Source organism: Meles meles, chromosome 11 (genome assembly GCF_922984935.1).
Source record: "Meles meles chromosome 11, mMelMel3.1 paternal haplotype, whole genome shotgun sequence".
NCBI classification, from domain to species: Eukaryota; Metazoa; Chordata; class Mammalia; order Carnivora; family Mustelidae; genus Meles; species Meles meles.
In genome coordinates this window covers 65,358,001-65,375,523 of record NC_060076.1, presented here as the reverse complement: position 1 = coordinate 65,375,523, position 17,523 = coordinate 65,358,001, and the positions used below count along the sequence as shown (strand labels likewise).

Genomic DNA, 17,523 nt, shown 5'->3' with positions numbered 1-17,523 from the left:
TATGGCCAGTTTTGGGAAACTCAACCTATGCTCATGAATGAAAACATTGAGACTATAATTTTCCACCTGTCAGAGTGGCAAAAATCCAAAAATTTGGTAACCCACCCTGTTGGTGAACTTTTAAACAACTTTTCTCACACACTGCAGGTGAAATGATAAATGGGTATAACTTCTACCAAAATTACAAATATATATACCTCTAACTCAGCAATTCACTTTTGAAAAGTCATTCCTATACACATCTGTACATATGACGTATGTAATAGGTTATTTAATAGAGCATTTTATTTTTTATAGCTAAAGACTGAAAGCAACCCTAATGAGTATGAATAAGGGCTTAAAGATCTTATGTGCATTATAAAGTGAAATTCTATGCAGCTATAAATATGAATGAGGAAGTCTTTATGAAATAAAATTGAAAGATCTCCAAGATATATCCTATTCCATCAATTCTAACGTGTATATTTTTTCACATTTGAATATCTCTGAAATTATGCTGTAGCTTAAGATCTGTGACTTAGTTATAATTGGCAGCATGTCTCCTTTCTTTGAAGTATTTAATATATTCTGTTGTGTTTAAAAATCAGTGAAATGTGGTATCAATGGAGAACAGCAAGGTGCAGAAGCATGTGTAGAATATGCTATCTTCTAGTTCAAAAAGAATCTATTAAATACAGTGTAGTCTTCTGGCTTGTATCCTGAACAAAAAAAAAAGTTGTTTATGTGAGGAAATCTAAATAAAGTCTGGAGTTTAGTTAACATCACATCAATCATGGTTTAAAAACTTAAAAATTTTTTTTTTAAAATAAAACAAAAAACAAAAAAACAAAAGTTTAAAAATTGTAACACAAGAAGTAACACAAGGTGTTGACGAGAATGTAGAAAAAAGGAACCACTGTGCACTACTCGTGGTTATGCAAACTGGTGCGGTATGGAGGTTGCTCAAAAAATTAAAAATAGGGGCGCCTGGATGTCTCAGTTAGTTAAGCATCTGCCTGCGGCTCAGGTCATGATCCCAAGGTATGTCTTGGGATCAAGCCCCACACCCAGCTCCCTGCTCAGGGGTGCCTGCTTTTCCCTCTCCCTCTGCCACTCCATCTGCTTGTTCTCTCTCTCTCTCTCTGTCAAATGAATAAATACAATCATTTAAAAAAATTAAAAACAAAGTACTATATGATCCAGTAATCATACTACTGGGTATTTACCTTAAGAATACAAAACACTAATTCAAAGGGATAACTGTTTACTGCAGCATAATCTACAAATGCCAAATTATGGAAGCCACCCAAGTATCCATCAATTGATGAATGGATAAAGATGTGGTATAAACATAATGGAGTATTAGCCACAACAGAATGAAATCTTGCCATTTGCAAAAAACATGGATGGATCTACAATATAAAGCTAAGCAAAATAAGTGAGTCAGAGAAAGACAAATACCATACTTCACTCATATGTGGAATTTAGGAAACCAAACAAAGGGGGGGAAAGATACAAACCAAGAAACTGACTCTTAACTACAGAGAACAAGCAGATGGTTACCAGAGGGGAGGTGCGGGGCGGGGGGTGGGGACGGCAAAATAAGTGAGGGAGACTAAGAATACACTTATCATTTTTGTTTTTTTTTAACATTTTTTTCAGTAGGCCAGCAACAGACTTGAACTCACAATCCCAAGATCAAAAGTCCCATGGTCTACCCACTGAGCCAGCCAGGTGTCTCCAAGAGTACAGCACTAAGTAATAAATGAAACTGCTGAATCACTATATTGTACACGTGAAACTAATATAACACTGTATGTTAACTACACTGGAATTAAAATTTTTAAAAATACATATGTATTTACCTGATATTAATAATATGACAGTGACAAGAAAAAAATAAAAACTATAAAAATGTACTTTATGAGAGGACAAAGGGGATAAAGAGAGGTTATTCTAAATAAAGCTTGTATTTATAACCAAAGAACCATGACAAGAATCCATGGCTTGGCTGGGGAAGGTCTACAACCTAAAATTCCTTACCCAATTTTATATAAATGAATTCATAGACATTTTCCTCAGTAAAGGGACTATAAGGAAATAAATACCCTATATATCCATACACTAGAATATGCATCTACTAAGAGATATACATTTGGACACATACTCAGAGGACAATGAAAGATTCCCCTATACTATATAAAGTGGAAAAAAGTAAGGATAGTATTCACAGTGTTTACTTTGTTAATGTAAAAACATCTCTCTATATATATAGTGATGTCTATGTATATAAATATGCAATGAACAATCTAAAAGGCTAAATGTGGTAACCATTAATGCTGTTCAAATATTTCTGGCTTCCTGCCCCTCAGTGGTTGGGTGGGACCTTGTGATTAATTCTGGTCACAGAGTTATGAGTAGAAACAAACATTTAATTGTTGATTCAAGACCCTCCATAGGCACTCTTTCATCAGGTATAAGAACCAACAATGTTAGAGACGATTGCTGCTCATATGCCTAGGTCCCTAAGCAATTAAATTAAAGCAGAACCCTCTGCTGACCCACAGTGGATGTGAAACAGAAAATGTTTAAATTTACCTTTTAAGCTGCTGAGATTGGCCAGGGGGTGAGGGGAGGTTTGTTATTACAATATAACCAAGCCTAAACTAACTGATAAAGAAAATATCCTTCCTAGTAGGATCTCTGACCATTTTCTTCTGTGTGGTCTTTTTAAAAAATAAGCTCCTAGGGCGCCTGGGTAGCTCAGTCAGTTAAGCTTCCTATTCCTACTCTTGATTTCCCCTTAATTCATGGTCTCAGGGTCCTAGGATGCTGCATAGGGCTCCATGCTTAGTGGGGTATCTGCTTGGGATTCTCTCTCTCCCTCTGCCTCTCTGCCTGCCCCTCCCCTGCTCATGCTCTAGCACATGCTCTTTCTCTCAAATAAACAAATCTTTAAAAAAAAATTAAAAATAAAAGTAATGAGCACCTGTATTTTAGAAAACTTATCTGGGGATAGAGGAGAGACACAAGTCTTAGCATGGCCCTTGCATCAAGCAGACACTGATCATCAGAGATTATTACTATCAATCTCAATCTAGAGCAGCCCGAAAACATCCTCCGTTAGGATCCCACAGCTCCCCTTGTTTCATTCCATGCTCACTGAGCAACCTAACAGCAGTGAAAAAAGCAAGGAACAGAACAATGAGAATAAAGTGCTGTATTTTGCATGAGAAGATACAAATATACATACATCTGTACACACATATATACATGTTTGTAAATACATAGCAAGTCTCTGGTGAGACACAGAAAAAGTTATGTCAATTTATTCTGAAAAGTGAAGAGAAGGCGCTAGGTGACAAGAGAAAGTGGAAATCTTACTCTGTGCCATTTACTCTTTTGTATCTTTTATTTATTTTTTTAAGGATTTTATTTTTAAGTAATCTCCTATACCCCATGTAGGGCTCAATCTCATGACCCTCAGATCAAGGGTTACATGCTCCACTGACTGAACCAGCCAGGTGCTCCTCTTTTTTATCTTTTCAATTCTAAACTACACACATGTATTATCTATTTAAAAAACAGATAAAATGGGGGCACCTGGGTGGCTCAGTTGATTAAGCGACTGCCTTCAGCTTGGGTCATGATCCTGGAGTCCCGGGGCTCGAGTCCTGCATCAGGCTCCCTGTTCAGCAGGGAGTCTCCTTCTCCCTCTGACCCTCTTACTCTCTATCGAGTAAATAAATAAAATCTTTGAAAAAAGAAAAAAGGGAAAAAAACACAAAATGAAAAGACTTTAAAAAAATACAAGCAACTCTAAGTGATGGAATATACTAAGTGTTATTTAGTGGGTCATATTTCAAAAATATAGAAAGTCTACTAAAGGGGCTTGCATGGACCAACGATGAATGTGTCATGAACCCAGAGTCATAAATGCACCTCAATAGCATAGAACATGATTAAAGGGCAAGAAAGATAGCAGCTCTGCTTTTGCAAATAAGCTCTATGAGCTGCCCACTGATGTTCAAGAAAATGAAGAAAAATTACTTCTAATGCTTCCAAAGTCAAGGCTTTTTTATAACTGAATCCTGATCCTATGTGAAAGCTTCAGCATTGTTAAAGTCCACCTCTTAACATGATTAGTAGTATGACTTATTTTTTCTCCTCCACTAAGAACAACAGACTGAATTACTGTTTCCAAAGAAAAATGAAAATGAACTGTACAAGGCTTTAATAATATGGGAAAAGCAGGCACCTGGGTGGCTCAGTTGATGAATCGACTTGATTTCAGCTCAGGTCATGATCTGAGGGTGGTAAGATTGAGGCCGGCACTGGGTGGCATGGAGCCGGCTTAAGATTCTCTCTCTCCCTCTGACCCTCCCTGTTCCCGCTGGTTGCTCTCTCTCGGGGGCGGGGGGGGGGGGGGAAGACCACAATAAACCTCATACATACATTACTAACATTAATTCATTACTTACTTAATTTTAAAATGGGTAAAGTATCTCAAAAGGTAGGAAAACAGGACTTACACTATATATGGTAAACTGTGAGTTCTCTCATTTGTATCAGCGTAATGTTTTACACAAGCAATTAAATTAGTATACAGATTCGTTTTGCAACTTTCCCAAGAGTTCCTAACACTTGTTACCTGGCCTTATCAGAAATAAATGACAGAGGTGCCTGGGTGGTTCTGCCAGTCAAGCATCTGCCTTCAGCTCAGGTCACCATCCCAGGGTTCCAGGATCAAGGCCCCCATTCGGCTCCCTGCTGAGCAGGGACTCTGCTTCTCCCTTTGCCCTTCTCCCTGCTCCTTCTCTCTCTCTAAATACTCATTCTCTCCCTCAAATAAATAAAATCTTTTAAAATTTTTTTAGAAAGAAAGGAAGAAAGGAAGAAAGAAAAAGAAAGAACGAACGAACGAACATAGGGGCAGTTGGCTGGCTCATTTGGAAGAGCATTTAAGTCTTGATTTCAGGGTCATGGGTTCAAGCACCAGGTTAAGTATAGGGAAATAAATGAAAACTTTTTAAAAAAAATAATAAATGACATAAGGTGGTTGACTTCACATTCTTTTTTTTTTTTTTTTAAAGATTTTATTTTATTTATTTATTTGACAGAGAGAGAGACAGATCACAGGTAGGCAGGGAGGCAGACAGAGAGAGGAAGCAGGCTCTCCGAGGAGCAGAGAGCCAGATGTGGGGCTCGATCCCAGGACCCTGGGATCATGACCTGAGCCGAAGGCAGAGGCTTTAACCCACTGAGCCACCCAGGCGCCCCTTGACTTCACATTCTTGCACAAACTTCATTTAGCTGGGGATGAGGAGTTTCTGGAAACGGAACTGCACAGAAACCGCGGAGTCTCCATGGAGATCCAGTCCTGGCATCCTACATTGGCAATGGCTCAGCTCCTCCAGCTAGTTCACATTCACTGAATTCAGGACTGTCTCTGGCTGTAATTCTTCTAGGTGCTAATCCACAGCTGTTAGTTAAACATCCAAGATACAGTGTTTATAAAGCCTTTCGTAAAAATGACAGAACTCCCAATTATCCGTAACTGTATGCTGATCTTTACCTAGTTTCCTTACACATTTCCCTCCAAGGGTCTCTAAACTTACGTCCAGCTCTTCCACTGCTTCTTTCGAACAAACCCACCCTGTCCCGTGCATACATTTTCTCAACATCTGCTATCAAAAACACCTCATACCCCAACAGGACACAACAGAGTGACAGTCATGCACTTGACTCAGGATAACAGTTGAGCACTAACTAGCTGAGAACTTACAATAGCACTAGGAGCACACACAAAAATTTAACAATAGCCTAGCTGATTCTGGAGACACACTGAAGAGCTGCTCCACTTAGACCCTTCCCCCACCAACACTTTCCAATTGTACCAGCATCTCCTGCAGGGGCCCATTTTGGTAGTCCTCACAGCACTTCAAAATTATCACTCACCCCCCCCTCTAAGTTACTGGTTAAAAAATATCCCAGTCCCCTCAATCCTTGTATGTTCTATACTGCTGTCAGATTTCCCCTATGGGATCAAACTCTAGTTAGTACAGAAGTAACCTGCCTAATATAATGAGCATTCTTTCCCACCCATAACCCTCTCACTTCCCCACTCCCTCTGGAGAGTTTTCTGGGATCATATCCCAAAGAAATTACTGTGTTGGAATCCTTGGCTCAGTCTGTGCTGGGGAAGCCAAAACAAGGCATTGACCACTTTTATACATGATTATTTATTCTTAGTCAAATTATTTTGAAGACAATATAATTACAACAAAGCAGCACTGCATAGAGTTATGTTAAATGGGGTGTGTAATAGGTACATAAAAAATTGACATTATTTAAAAATTGCTTTCGTGGCATAACCAACAAAACTTATTAATCCTATTCATAAATCTCTATAATTAGAATAACATTTCTTTTCTGGCCATTTTAAAATAAAGCCCTTAATCCAAAGTTTTGATTTGAAGAAAAAAAATGTTTATTGCTTAGCCTTCAAAAACATCCCATATACTTTTGGAAATTCGCAAAAGTATCATATTACAAAAAAAAAAAAAAAAGACTCCTCCTTGTGCACTGCTGGTAGGAATGAAATTGGTGCAGCCACTGTGGAAAATAGTATGGAGCTTCCTGAAAAAATTAAAAATAGAACTACTGTATGATCCAGCAATTCTGCTACTGGGTATTTACCCAAAGAAAATGAAAATACTAATTTGAAAAGACAGGTGCACCCCTATGTTTACTGTAACATTATTTATAATACCAAAGATATGGAAGCAACCTGAGTACCCATCATCCATAGACAAAGAAATAAGGAAAATATGGTGTGTGTGTGTATAGATATATACCTATATGTACAATGGAATATTACACAGCCATAACCCTTGCCGTTTGGTAGAACATGGATGGACCCAGAGAGTAGTATGCTAAGTGAAAAAAGTCAGACTGAGAAAGGCAGAAAAATTTAAAAAGAAAAAGAAAAAAATTCCTTTGCTGTTGTGCCTAGAAATGGCTGTCTTCTGAATCCACATGTTTAACCCCTAAAAATTTATTTGATCAAAATAATCTCAATATGTTCTAATAGATAAAGATGCTTTAAGGTTTATGATCCTTTTCCTGCTCTCCTGAGTAAGAGAGATTACATTAAAGTACTTCTCCATTTTGGAGCAAAGCTGTTGTTTAATTTAGGTTAAGTACCACATCTTGATGCTTGTTACTGGCAGAATGGGAGAGTACTGTGAGATAGGTCAAGGGGGCAGAAGAGGGTGTTTCCCCTCACACTGGAGTGCAGTCTATCCCCAATCCCAGCAGTCACCAACCCCTGACAACTGCCACCACAGTAGGGACAATGGTGCTGTCAGCAGGAAGAAAGCAGACTGGTGTTACAGTGATCAAGAAAAGTTCCTGCTGGTCCTGGAGGAAGTGGCGGGGGCAGAGGGGAAGTATGCTACACGGTGTTCAAGCCTCTTTTCTCATTCATTCAGAGACATCCATCTTTGATCCTTGTGACATTCACTGATAAGCCCCTCTGTGTGGCAGATTTAAGAGATACAGCACCACGTTCTATGGTCTCCTATCATTTCCCAGAGATCTGGGTCAAGTGTGAAATCTCCGCTGCAGCCCTAGAAGCAGCCACTGCAAGGATGAGACCATAAAATGCACTCACACGTATCCTGAGTGAATTTCTGCTTTCAACGCTTTCAGTCACAATAGTTTAAAATTAGAATATATTAATAGTGAAGTTAAAAATCCCAAACTCAATTGTGTTTGCTAGTTAAATCCTAAGCTTTTATTTGACAGTTTATTGTCAAAAGGAACTAAATGCATGTTAAGATGATTCAGTTTCATGTATAAGGTGCTTCTAACAAGCTACCTAATGACAGTATTACAATAAAAAAAGCAGACTGAGAACAGCTCGCAAAAATGTAAAACCATAACGTTAATTCTGTTATACATTCACGTCAAAGCAATTCTTCCTCAGCACCTATAAAAGAATGTGAAAATTAGAATGTTTTTCAATTCTCAGTTCAAGTCACACAAACCAAATCTAGTTCTTAAAATATTTGGCCATCTTCGTCCTTAGTGCCTTTAATTCAAGAAGCAATACTCATCTTAAAAGGTGCTCTGTAATTACTTCCTACCAACAAATAATGTATTTTTAAAAAACAAACAAGGTATCTCATTCTAAATTACATTGTCTGGGATGCTCTTGAGATTCAAATTAGAGATACAGAATTAATTGGAATGGAGACCTTTTACTTCGGCTATGTTTTAGTAGAAATAAGGTTCTTAGTAGAAATAAGGTTTTCAGTATATTAACAATATGTATATTAACAATATACATTTATATATTTACAGTATTCATAGATACAGTGCACTCACATATGGATATGACTAGTTATATACCACAACTAAGCTTTTTCCTCGTCTCTTTTAAAGTTTAAAACACACACCTACGCCCACACCCCCCACACTCCCAAGAGAAAGACACCTTAAGACAGATCATTTTCACCACACACTGGAAAAAATAATTCACTTTGTGTAGGAATTATGGAGTGACATTTGCATCACAAAATTCTCTCAAACTGACACTGTGTAAATGAAGAGAGCAAAACTACATAATGACTGATTCCTTCATTACCTGTCGTCACTGAGATGCTGACTTAATAGTCTATGCCTTCTCATTCTTTCAGGGATGTTGCGATCAATCTTCACATCTCTTCCCTTCCTCAATAACACCTGGCCCAATGCCTTGTTCAAGATAGTTGCTCAATAAATATTTGTTAAATGGATATACTAATTAATTTCATAGCACAATTCGTACAACTATAAATGAGTATAAATGAGCAAAATGCAGAGAATGATTCAGCTGCGATGGTCCTAAAATGGAGGGCTTTGCAGAATTCAGAATCTGTAATGATATTATAGCATTATGGATTGGGTATAAAAAGATCAATGTCATAAACTGCAGTGCCAAGAAAGTAATTTTACTTTCAAATTAGAACTTGAAGGAACAACAAATACCATCGACATTGGGAACAAGATGTTTTTCTTTTGTGAAAAGTACACTGGCAACCAAATTTTAATAGTATGAAAGTGAACTACCTGAGAAATGAAGTCAATATGTGATATTACACAATTAGAATAAATTTACCCAGCCTAGCTTTCTCAGCTTTTCAGACTCCAAGACAATGGGACCAAATCTTTCAACTGGTGAATAAAGCCCTCTAAGGGAACTACTCTCTAGAATGTAAACAATACTAAGAATTAAAGGAGCTGAATAAAAGACCAAGAGAATAAAGGCAGAAATTTTTTAAAATTAGAATTATTATATATACGGAGCCATATAGATTTGTTCTTTTGATAACTGGCCCTATCTGAAGCACTTGAAAATGAAATGGAATCAGAATACTTTTAATTTTTTAATAGAATTATGAAAGAGCTTCCCCATTCCCAAAGTTTAAGTTGGCATTTCATGAGATTTCCCTCTTGCCTAAAACAATAAGTAAGATACAAGCCTGTCCATTAAGCAAAGAAATGCCTAGAAAGAAGTGACCTCGCAGAAGAAAAAACAAATCAAGAATAGCTGTTTAGTTTTAACAACTTATTCTAAGCATCCTTTCAGCAAGTCTACAAAAGTGAGATTCAATTATAATAGAAAAAGTTCAGTATTACCAAAAATATCCACCATCAAAAACATAGCATTAATAATTAACCCAGTAAAATATCAAGCTGTCAGCATTACCTATACACAGAAACCAACAAAACTTTTCATATAAAGACAATTTCAACTTAAGTCATAAACATACAAAGGATACTCTACAGTTATAGAAAACTGAATCTGCTACCCAAGACTAAATTTAAGACAAGCAAACAGGAAGGGACGGAACCAAGAATGACAACTAACAGATTAAATCTACAATTTTAAAATCATCAGAAAGCACTGCAAAGTAGAGTCAATGATCTGAATACCTTTGTTGGAGCAGTATCCATGAAAAGCTATAGAAAAAAGAGAAAGAGAGAGAAGGGCGTAAAACTTTCATATAAACTAGAGAATCCAGATGAGACGCACACATTCTAGTTAAATATCCTTGCATTTAGGAAATTAAAATCAATTTTATTTTAGAAAATGTTTTCTAGTGTAATCCCTATCTAATATGGTAGTCAGCACTTCTAGAAATTAAGTGACTAACCTCAGAAGCTAAAAATCAAATAATATAAAGAAATGATACTTGAAGATTGGTTAGCTCCTGCCGAACAGTTTCCGAGTCACTTTTTTGCCCACAACCCCTGTGCCTACTTACCTCACTCATAAACGTGTCTGTCCTAAGTGAGGAATGGCTTTGAAATGTTTGAAACCAGTCTATCCACGTTTTTCATTAAACTGACAGATAATTATATAAAAGTAATTTTAATGTGAAAGACCTTAAAGGACTAAGATTAAAAATACTCTGTAGCTAGTATGGAAAGGAAAATAAAATACTGGCTACTGAAATTATTTTGTTCTCAATGTAATTAAAGGAAAAGATTTAAACAAGTAATTTTTTATGTCTAACTCCCACCCTTTCCAAATACATTGGGTCTCCATGCCACAAATTAAGCATGGAAAGGCCCACTGAAAGGCAATTTTGTTTTACTCAAAATAAGAACAAAAAAAATGTCCTACTGCCTATAATACACACCACCAGTATCAAATCTTTTGGATCTGTGAAATACTCTCTTAAAACAATATTCTAGGGCATAGTCATGCTTTAAACTAACCACTCTGAAAAGTTGATATTCTACCAGTAAAGAATTTAATATATTTGTTTTATTTTCCATAACCTTCTACCTGAGGCTCTCCCATGAGGCCTTTTCATCTTTACAAAGACATACCCCCCAATAAGCTTAGCTACAATTTAATATAAGGCTATATACAAACTCTTCAGTGCAGTAAAAATACATAACAGCCTCAAAAAGGAAGAAACAGCTCCTTTATTCTTCCTCTTACAGGGAATCTTTGAAGAGAAACGGTAACATTTTTCCCAAGGCAGAAAAGATTGTCAAGGCAGTGCTAAATCTCTTCCAGAGCTTTGACAAATACTGAACCAGCCTCATCTGGAGCCATTCTGCCCTCAAGATCACTCTTAGAAGCAGAGAATGGAACACACTTGCATTTTCACTATGCTGATTCACTGAACCTTTTGTGCATATACACATATGGGCAAAATGTTTGCTTCAGAGCTGGAAACTTTTCCAACCATGGTGACTGTCTCAGTCTGCCCTTGGTATCCTGGGCCACTGCACACACACTTGTAATACTAGAGACCGTTTATGGAGCCCCGGCTGTCAAAGAGGCACCAAGCCAAGCACTTCACACACATCTGCTTCAGTTCTTCCAACAACATTGGGCACTTTTAACTTTCAAACAGATGAGAGAAAAGAGGCTCCAAAAGGTTATTAATAATCCAGCTGTGTTCAGTCCCCCCAAAGGCCGGCACTAGCTGTCCCTGGTATCTTCATGCCCAACCAATAGAATTAACTCTTTAAATACCCTATGAACAGTTTTACATCCTCAAGGATTTCAACCACGATATGGCTCAGCCCTCTCTAAGATAGTTATTTCTCAGACCCTCCAAGTTTAATCTAGTTTACCCACAGACCGTCCAAGTTTCATTTTCTCAATTAGCACAGAAAACAAACTCCATGAGACCAGGGATTATCTCCAGCAGTGACCTATTTTTATCACTTGAGGGGGGGAAAAAAAAGCCTGGCAGAGTAGGTATTCATTACAATTTGGTTGAATGAATAAACTATCTAGAAAATCTGGGCCGTGATGACAGCCAATTTGGACAACAGCATGAATGGAGGACTTGAATTGTGTATGCAGTTTGCTCATATTTCCAAATTGACTAGGTAATTATCTAAATTCAACTTTACAGATGCAACTTACAGAGTATCTACTAGGACATCACCTACTAGTCTATGTAAACACAGAACTAAACAGTACATGGCCAATGAATCATTTATGTACAACTCTGCTGAAATAGCTTTATCTGTTGGAAAGAATAAAAGACAGGGAGGACGGCCTTGTCAAAAAGAAGGTGCATCAATTTGGCCAAAATTACTTATCTCTTGTGTTAAGTTCTGAGGGAAAAGTGGATGGTTGTGGTATTTCAAGGTGATCTCTTAAAATTCTTTCAAATAACAAAATACCTGTCCTGTCAATTCAGAGATCCCCAAAGACTAATCTCACAAACTTCCAGGAAATGACACTGGTACGCACACAATGCCATCCTTCCATTCTAAAAATCCACAGTGTGGTTTCACTCCAGCTCTCCCCCAAAGGAATTGGGGAAATTCATTCCCATTATTCAAAGGCGCAGAGAAATTACAGTGTGCACTGACTGGCAACTCCTAGCATTAGTACCATCTCTGTCATCCAGTTACTCCACTTTCCCTTCATCTCTGTGCCCAACCATTCTGTCCATTGAAACAGTAACAACACAACTATGTTAAGTTTTGTGTATGGTGCCCCAGTGCCTAAGGATTTAGACCTAAAACAGGTAACTAACATGACACCATTGGAAATAAAAGATGTTGAAGAATTAAGCACATAAATCAAGAAAATAAATTAGAACTAAGTCATAAGCAAGAAGGAAAATGAACACTACATACTTTGATGAGTTTCAATTATTAAAACTCTAAATACTCTACTACATGAAAGTCTTGAAGAAAAATGAATTTCCTCCTTGAATCAGTGCCCCAGGTAACTGTATTCCTTTTTTAATCAAGAAAAATATACTATGATCACAGCAAACAATGAATATGCAGGACTATTTTACATAGTAAGCATTCAATTAAATACTTCTTGAATTAATGAATAAATTTTCCCTGTCTAATAATGTCTAGTGTCAATTTTTTAAATCCTAAAAAGAAAATAAGGCAGGGTAAAGGCAGTGCTATATCTGTTTAATTTGATGAGTATATGATATACCATTAATTGGTGCTTTTAAATGACAATCCTGACCTCAACTAGAGCTTCTCCAATAAAATTATTTACAGTTATAATAGTCTTAAAGAGACAGACTATCATGACACTGAAAAAAAATTTTAACCACTAAAAATCTTTTTTAGCCAATAGTTAATACCAATTACTTTTACTAGTTGTTAAGTTTAAAAAAATAAAGAAGTAAAATAAATTTAAGTTCTGTACCAACTCTTAAATCCATCAGTTATCAAGCATAGGGATAATACAATAATTTCATAATCTTTAACATTTTTTCCTATATTAATGAAGAGGAAAGGAGAATGTACACTGTCATTTATAGCCCTATTTAAGGAATAAGAATAAAAATATTCAGACTTCTGACTGCAAGGAGTTTCATAGGAAAATCAAAAATCTATGTCCAACATTTTTCCTTTGGTACTTCTCCCATCTTGGGAGAGATCTAATTCCAAAGCCAATCAGAAACCCTCTTCTCTTCCCTTCTTCCCCAGTTTCCCTGATTGATCAAAACTCATTCTGATTATACCTTTACTCAGTATCTCTTTCACATTAATGTATACAGTTTACAGTTTTATTATCTCTTTTTAACATAATACACTGGAACTGCAGCAGGAATACAGCTTATGTAAAAATCCACGTCATTGCCCAGGGCAAGAGCTGAGTGAATGGCCAATGAGGGGTGGATGGGGTCCACATGGGAATAAACCTCGGTCAGCTCTTAATAAATGGCCAGTGTAGCCAGATGGTTGGCTGCACACTAAAAAAAATTGTTACCACATAACAAAGGACTACAGGGAACAAAAACAGACATTAAGCATCCTGTATTAAATATATACACTGGGGTTCCTGGATGGCTCAGTCAATTAAGAGACTGACTCTTGATTGTAGCTGGGGTGCAGCCCCAGTGGATTCTGTGCTCGCTGGGGAGTCTGCTTGAGATCTCTCTCCTTCTTCCTCTCCCCACCCTTGCAGGCACTAGAACTCTCTTAATCTCTCTCTCTAAAATCAATCAATCAATCTTTAAAAAAAAATGTATACACCACCATGAAATACACTGCAATCTATGGGAATGGAATTTGACTTAACAGATGAAATAGTTGTAATAAAAATAATAAGGGACTAAAGTAAAAAAAAATAATAATAATGTATTTAAGGACAGAGTGGGCAAAAGTGATAATGTGCATTAATTTTTGCAAACCAACCCCAATGGGAAAGAATCTTCACAATCCTGTAACAAGTGTTGGTGAGGATGTGGAATAAATTTCTGGTGGAAAATGCTGCTGGTACAGCAGCTTTGGAAAAGTCTGGCAGGTTAAACATGGCATTACCATGCAACCCTGCAATTCTACTCCTAGGTGTATATATGCAAAGTAACTGAAAACAACTCCATGCAAAAACTGGTACATCAACATTCACAGCAGCATTATTCATAATCACCAAAAAAGTCCACCAATGAATGGATAAACCTATATATATTTTGGCCTGGCCTCTTCACTTCTACTTTACTCTACAGATACAATCATACATATAGGTAGATATATACACTGATGCTACTGCTGCCATTTGCAGGGACTGAAAACCCCCCATATAACCATTTATTTATTGCCATTATATAAATCACAATTCAGCCATACAATGCAATACCATGTAGCCATTAAAAGGGCACTCTCCCTGCTGGTATGGCACAATTTATAGAAACTAAAGTATGCACAGAAAAAAGAAAGCAAATATTACTGAAGAGACAAATTATATTTATATATCTCCTTTCCTAATGCTCAACTTGAAAAATATTAAGAAGAAAAACAGAGAAAAAGTTGGGGAGGACGGGACCAGGTTGCCACTTGCTGAGGATGAGGTTTCAAAGCCTTCCCTCCAAGCGCAATAAAAAGTAATCTGTACCCTATATCCAAAGTTACTTTATTTTTTGTCACCCCATTACCCCGAAGTTAATTTGTCTTATTTATCACCCTGAAACAGACTGATTCAGTATCATTTTTCTAAGAAGCCAAGACTGTCACTAAGGGATACCTAGAAAAATTCCAAGCAAAGTTGACTCCCTTCTTACACTGAGACTGGACCCTTCCATCATCTGGGCATTTTTTATTTTATATAAAGCAACAACTCCTTCCTCAATATTCGGCTTAGCAATATTTTCTGAAATTAAATCACTCTTGTGATTCAGGAAAGCCCTCCATGAAGGAGGAAAAAGATCTAACCCAATGACTTGACTTTACAGAACTTCCTTTTTGATGGAGACAACCTAAATGCTTATCCATAGAGAGCTGTCTAAACAAATTATAAAACATATGTATTTAGGGTGCTCCTGGCTGGCTCAGTCTGTAGAGCATGCGATTCTTGATCTCGGGGTTGTGAGTCCAGCCTCGGGCTGACTATAGAAATTACTTAAAAATAAACAAATACAATGAAATCTTAAACACATTTTAAATCCGCATGTACTCTATAGTTTTATTTTTTAAAACCCTATCTACTTTGGCCTCAGCAGTAATTAAAATCGAATGAAGCAGTTTTGCATGTACTAACCATTCTAAGAGATAATACTGCAAAGAATAAACAATGTGCAAAACAACATGTAAGCTACCATGCCTGCATATGATAGAGAATACACAAGTGTACACGCATACAGTCTCTTTCTGGAAGGATTCATAAGAAACTTCAGTTGCCTCCAGGGAAGGCCACTAAGTGGCTGCGACCAACTTTTCACTATAAACTCCTGGCACCTTTGTAACGAAGCGTGCGTTACTTGCCCTAAAACTAAATGCTATGAAGCAAAATGCCTTTTAAGAGGTATAAACAACAAAGGCGTAAGGAATGTGTGGTGTCGTCACCCACCCCAAGCCCTCCTTGGCGAGGCTCTCTCCCTGGGACTGCACAGCCTGGTGGGACCCGGTCTCGGCCTCAGAAAGCTAGCTTCATCTCCACCAGCGCCACGCGCTACGGGGGACCCGGGTAGGTACCAGCCAGCCACCCGCTTAAGGCAACCTCTTCCTCCCTCCACAATTCGCAGGGGTCTACCACCCCGCGCCAAGAAACCTTCCCCTCCACTCGCAGCTTTATTAAAATGGACCTTAAGTTTCCAACCGTCCATCAACCTAGAAAACAATTTCTACTAAATTTGTGTTTGCCTGGACACTTTCTAAATTAATATTCTGACCACTCCAGCTCACCTGGCTTATCAATGGCTAAGGGCGGGAAACTGTTTATAAAAATCCCACACGCCAAGGCTCACACATGCCGCGCCACAGAAAACAGACTGCGAATTCCCTCAAAACCGTAGACAGCGATGCTGTTTACAAAGCGTTTCCACATACATCATCACGTTCATGCCTTCACAGGCTTTAGTGTCAATCCTGGCAAATCCAACAACTGCCAAATTCGATTTATTAGTCTTCAAGAACTGTAGAGTCAGCACTAATTAATAAAACCGCTATCAAAGGGCTGCTTTTCTACCTGCTGGCTGGCTGCGATTTCTCAGAAGTGACACCTCTGGGCATTCGGCACGCAGAGCGGCTCCCAAGCCACCAGTGTGACACATTCCTTGTGGAACGAGGGAGAGGAGCTAGCCCTACGAGGTCGGGGTGTGCTCGCGCGCGCGCTGGGGAGGGGGCGAGCGCGGAGCGGACCCGCGCGAGGACGTGGAACGCCGCACGAGGACTCCATTTCCTCCACAGCGGCCGAGGCTGGGCGAATGCCCAGCCAACAGGGCAGCTGCACCCGTGCGGGCGCGTTCCGCGCGCTCGGGGAATCCTCTGGAGTGATTCAGAGGTTCAGACTCCTGTGAGGGCCAACCGAGCTTGCAGCCCCGGGAGGCGCTATCAACCCGAACTCAGAAAAAGCCCGAGGCGCCGAGCTGACGCCAGCAATTTAGAAAGGTGACCCTCGGCCCATCTTGCCGGGGTAGGAGAGCGCAAAACGGATAAAGTTACATCTCGCTAACACCCGCAGATGGAAAGTCGGGGTAGGGGGACGCTCCCAGGGAGCCGGGCTGCTGGAGGGGGTGTGGCCGGTGGGGCTTTTTGGGGAGTGGGGGTGGAGGCGTGTCAGCCGGGCCCAGGGAGGCGCCTCCACTGCCTGGGAGGGTGGGCTAGGACCCCCGCGCGGGGTGCCGCGTGTCTGCGGCGCCCGCCACGCGCTCGCTCGCCGGCTCACCGGTGATGTCTAGGTACAGGTCGTCCTGGTGGTCCAGGCGGTGCAGTTCCTGCGACGTGGAGCTGCGGCTCTTCTTCACTCCCTGCGAGGACGCCGAGCAGCGCCGCGAGCAGGGGGGCGCGGCGGCCCAGCTCGGCCGCCGCTCGCTCTTCCGCTTCATGGAGGCGGCCGCGGCCCGTCAGGGGGCCACGACCATGGCCCCGCGCGTCCGCTCGCCCGCCGAGGCCCCCGCCAACCCCGCGCGCGGGCGCTCGGGGCGGCGGGCGCGGAACCGCGCTGCGGGGACGGCGGGCGCCGGTCGAGCCCGGCGGAGGCGGCGGCGCAGGAGTCGGAGGAGGGGCCGGGCCCACCGCGCCTGCCCCGCTCCCTCCTGCGGCCGC

General features: G+C 39.7%; 1 protein-coding gene across 10 annotated transcripts in view; it reads right to left on the bottom strand.

Moving 5' to 3' along the window:
• CDC14B (cell division cycle 14B) overlaps window positions 1-17,303 on the bottom strand; it is a 104,100-nt gene extending 86,797 nt beyond the window's left edge. For all 10 annotated transcript variants that reach the window (XM_046022545.1, XM_046022543.1, XM_046022547.1 and 7 more), the window contains exon 1: window positions 17,144-17,303. In XM_046022545.1, coding sequence (XP_045878501.1) covers window positions 17,144-17,303 — 160 coding nt within the window. The remainder of the gene's footprint in view (window positions 1-17,143) is intronic.
• Window positions 17,304-17,523: the final 220 nt, after the last annotated feature.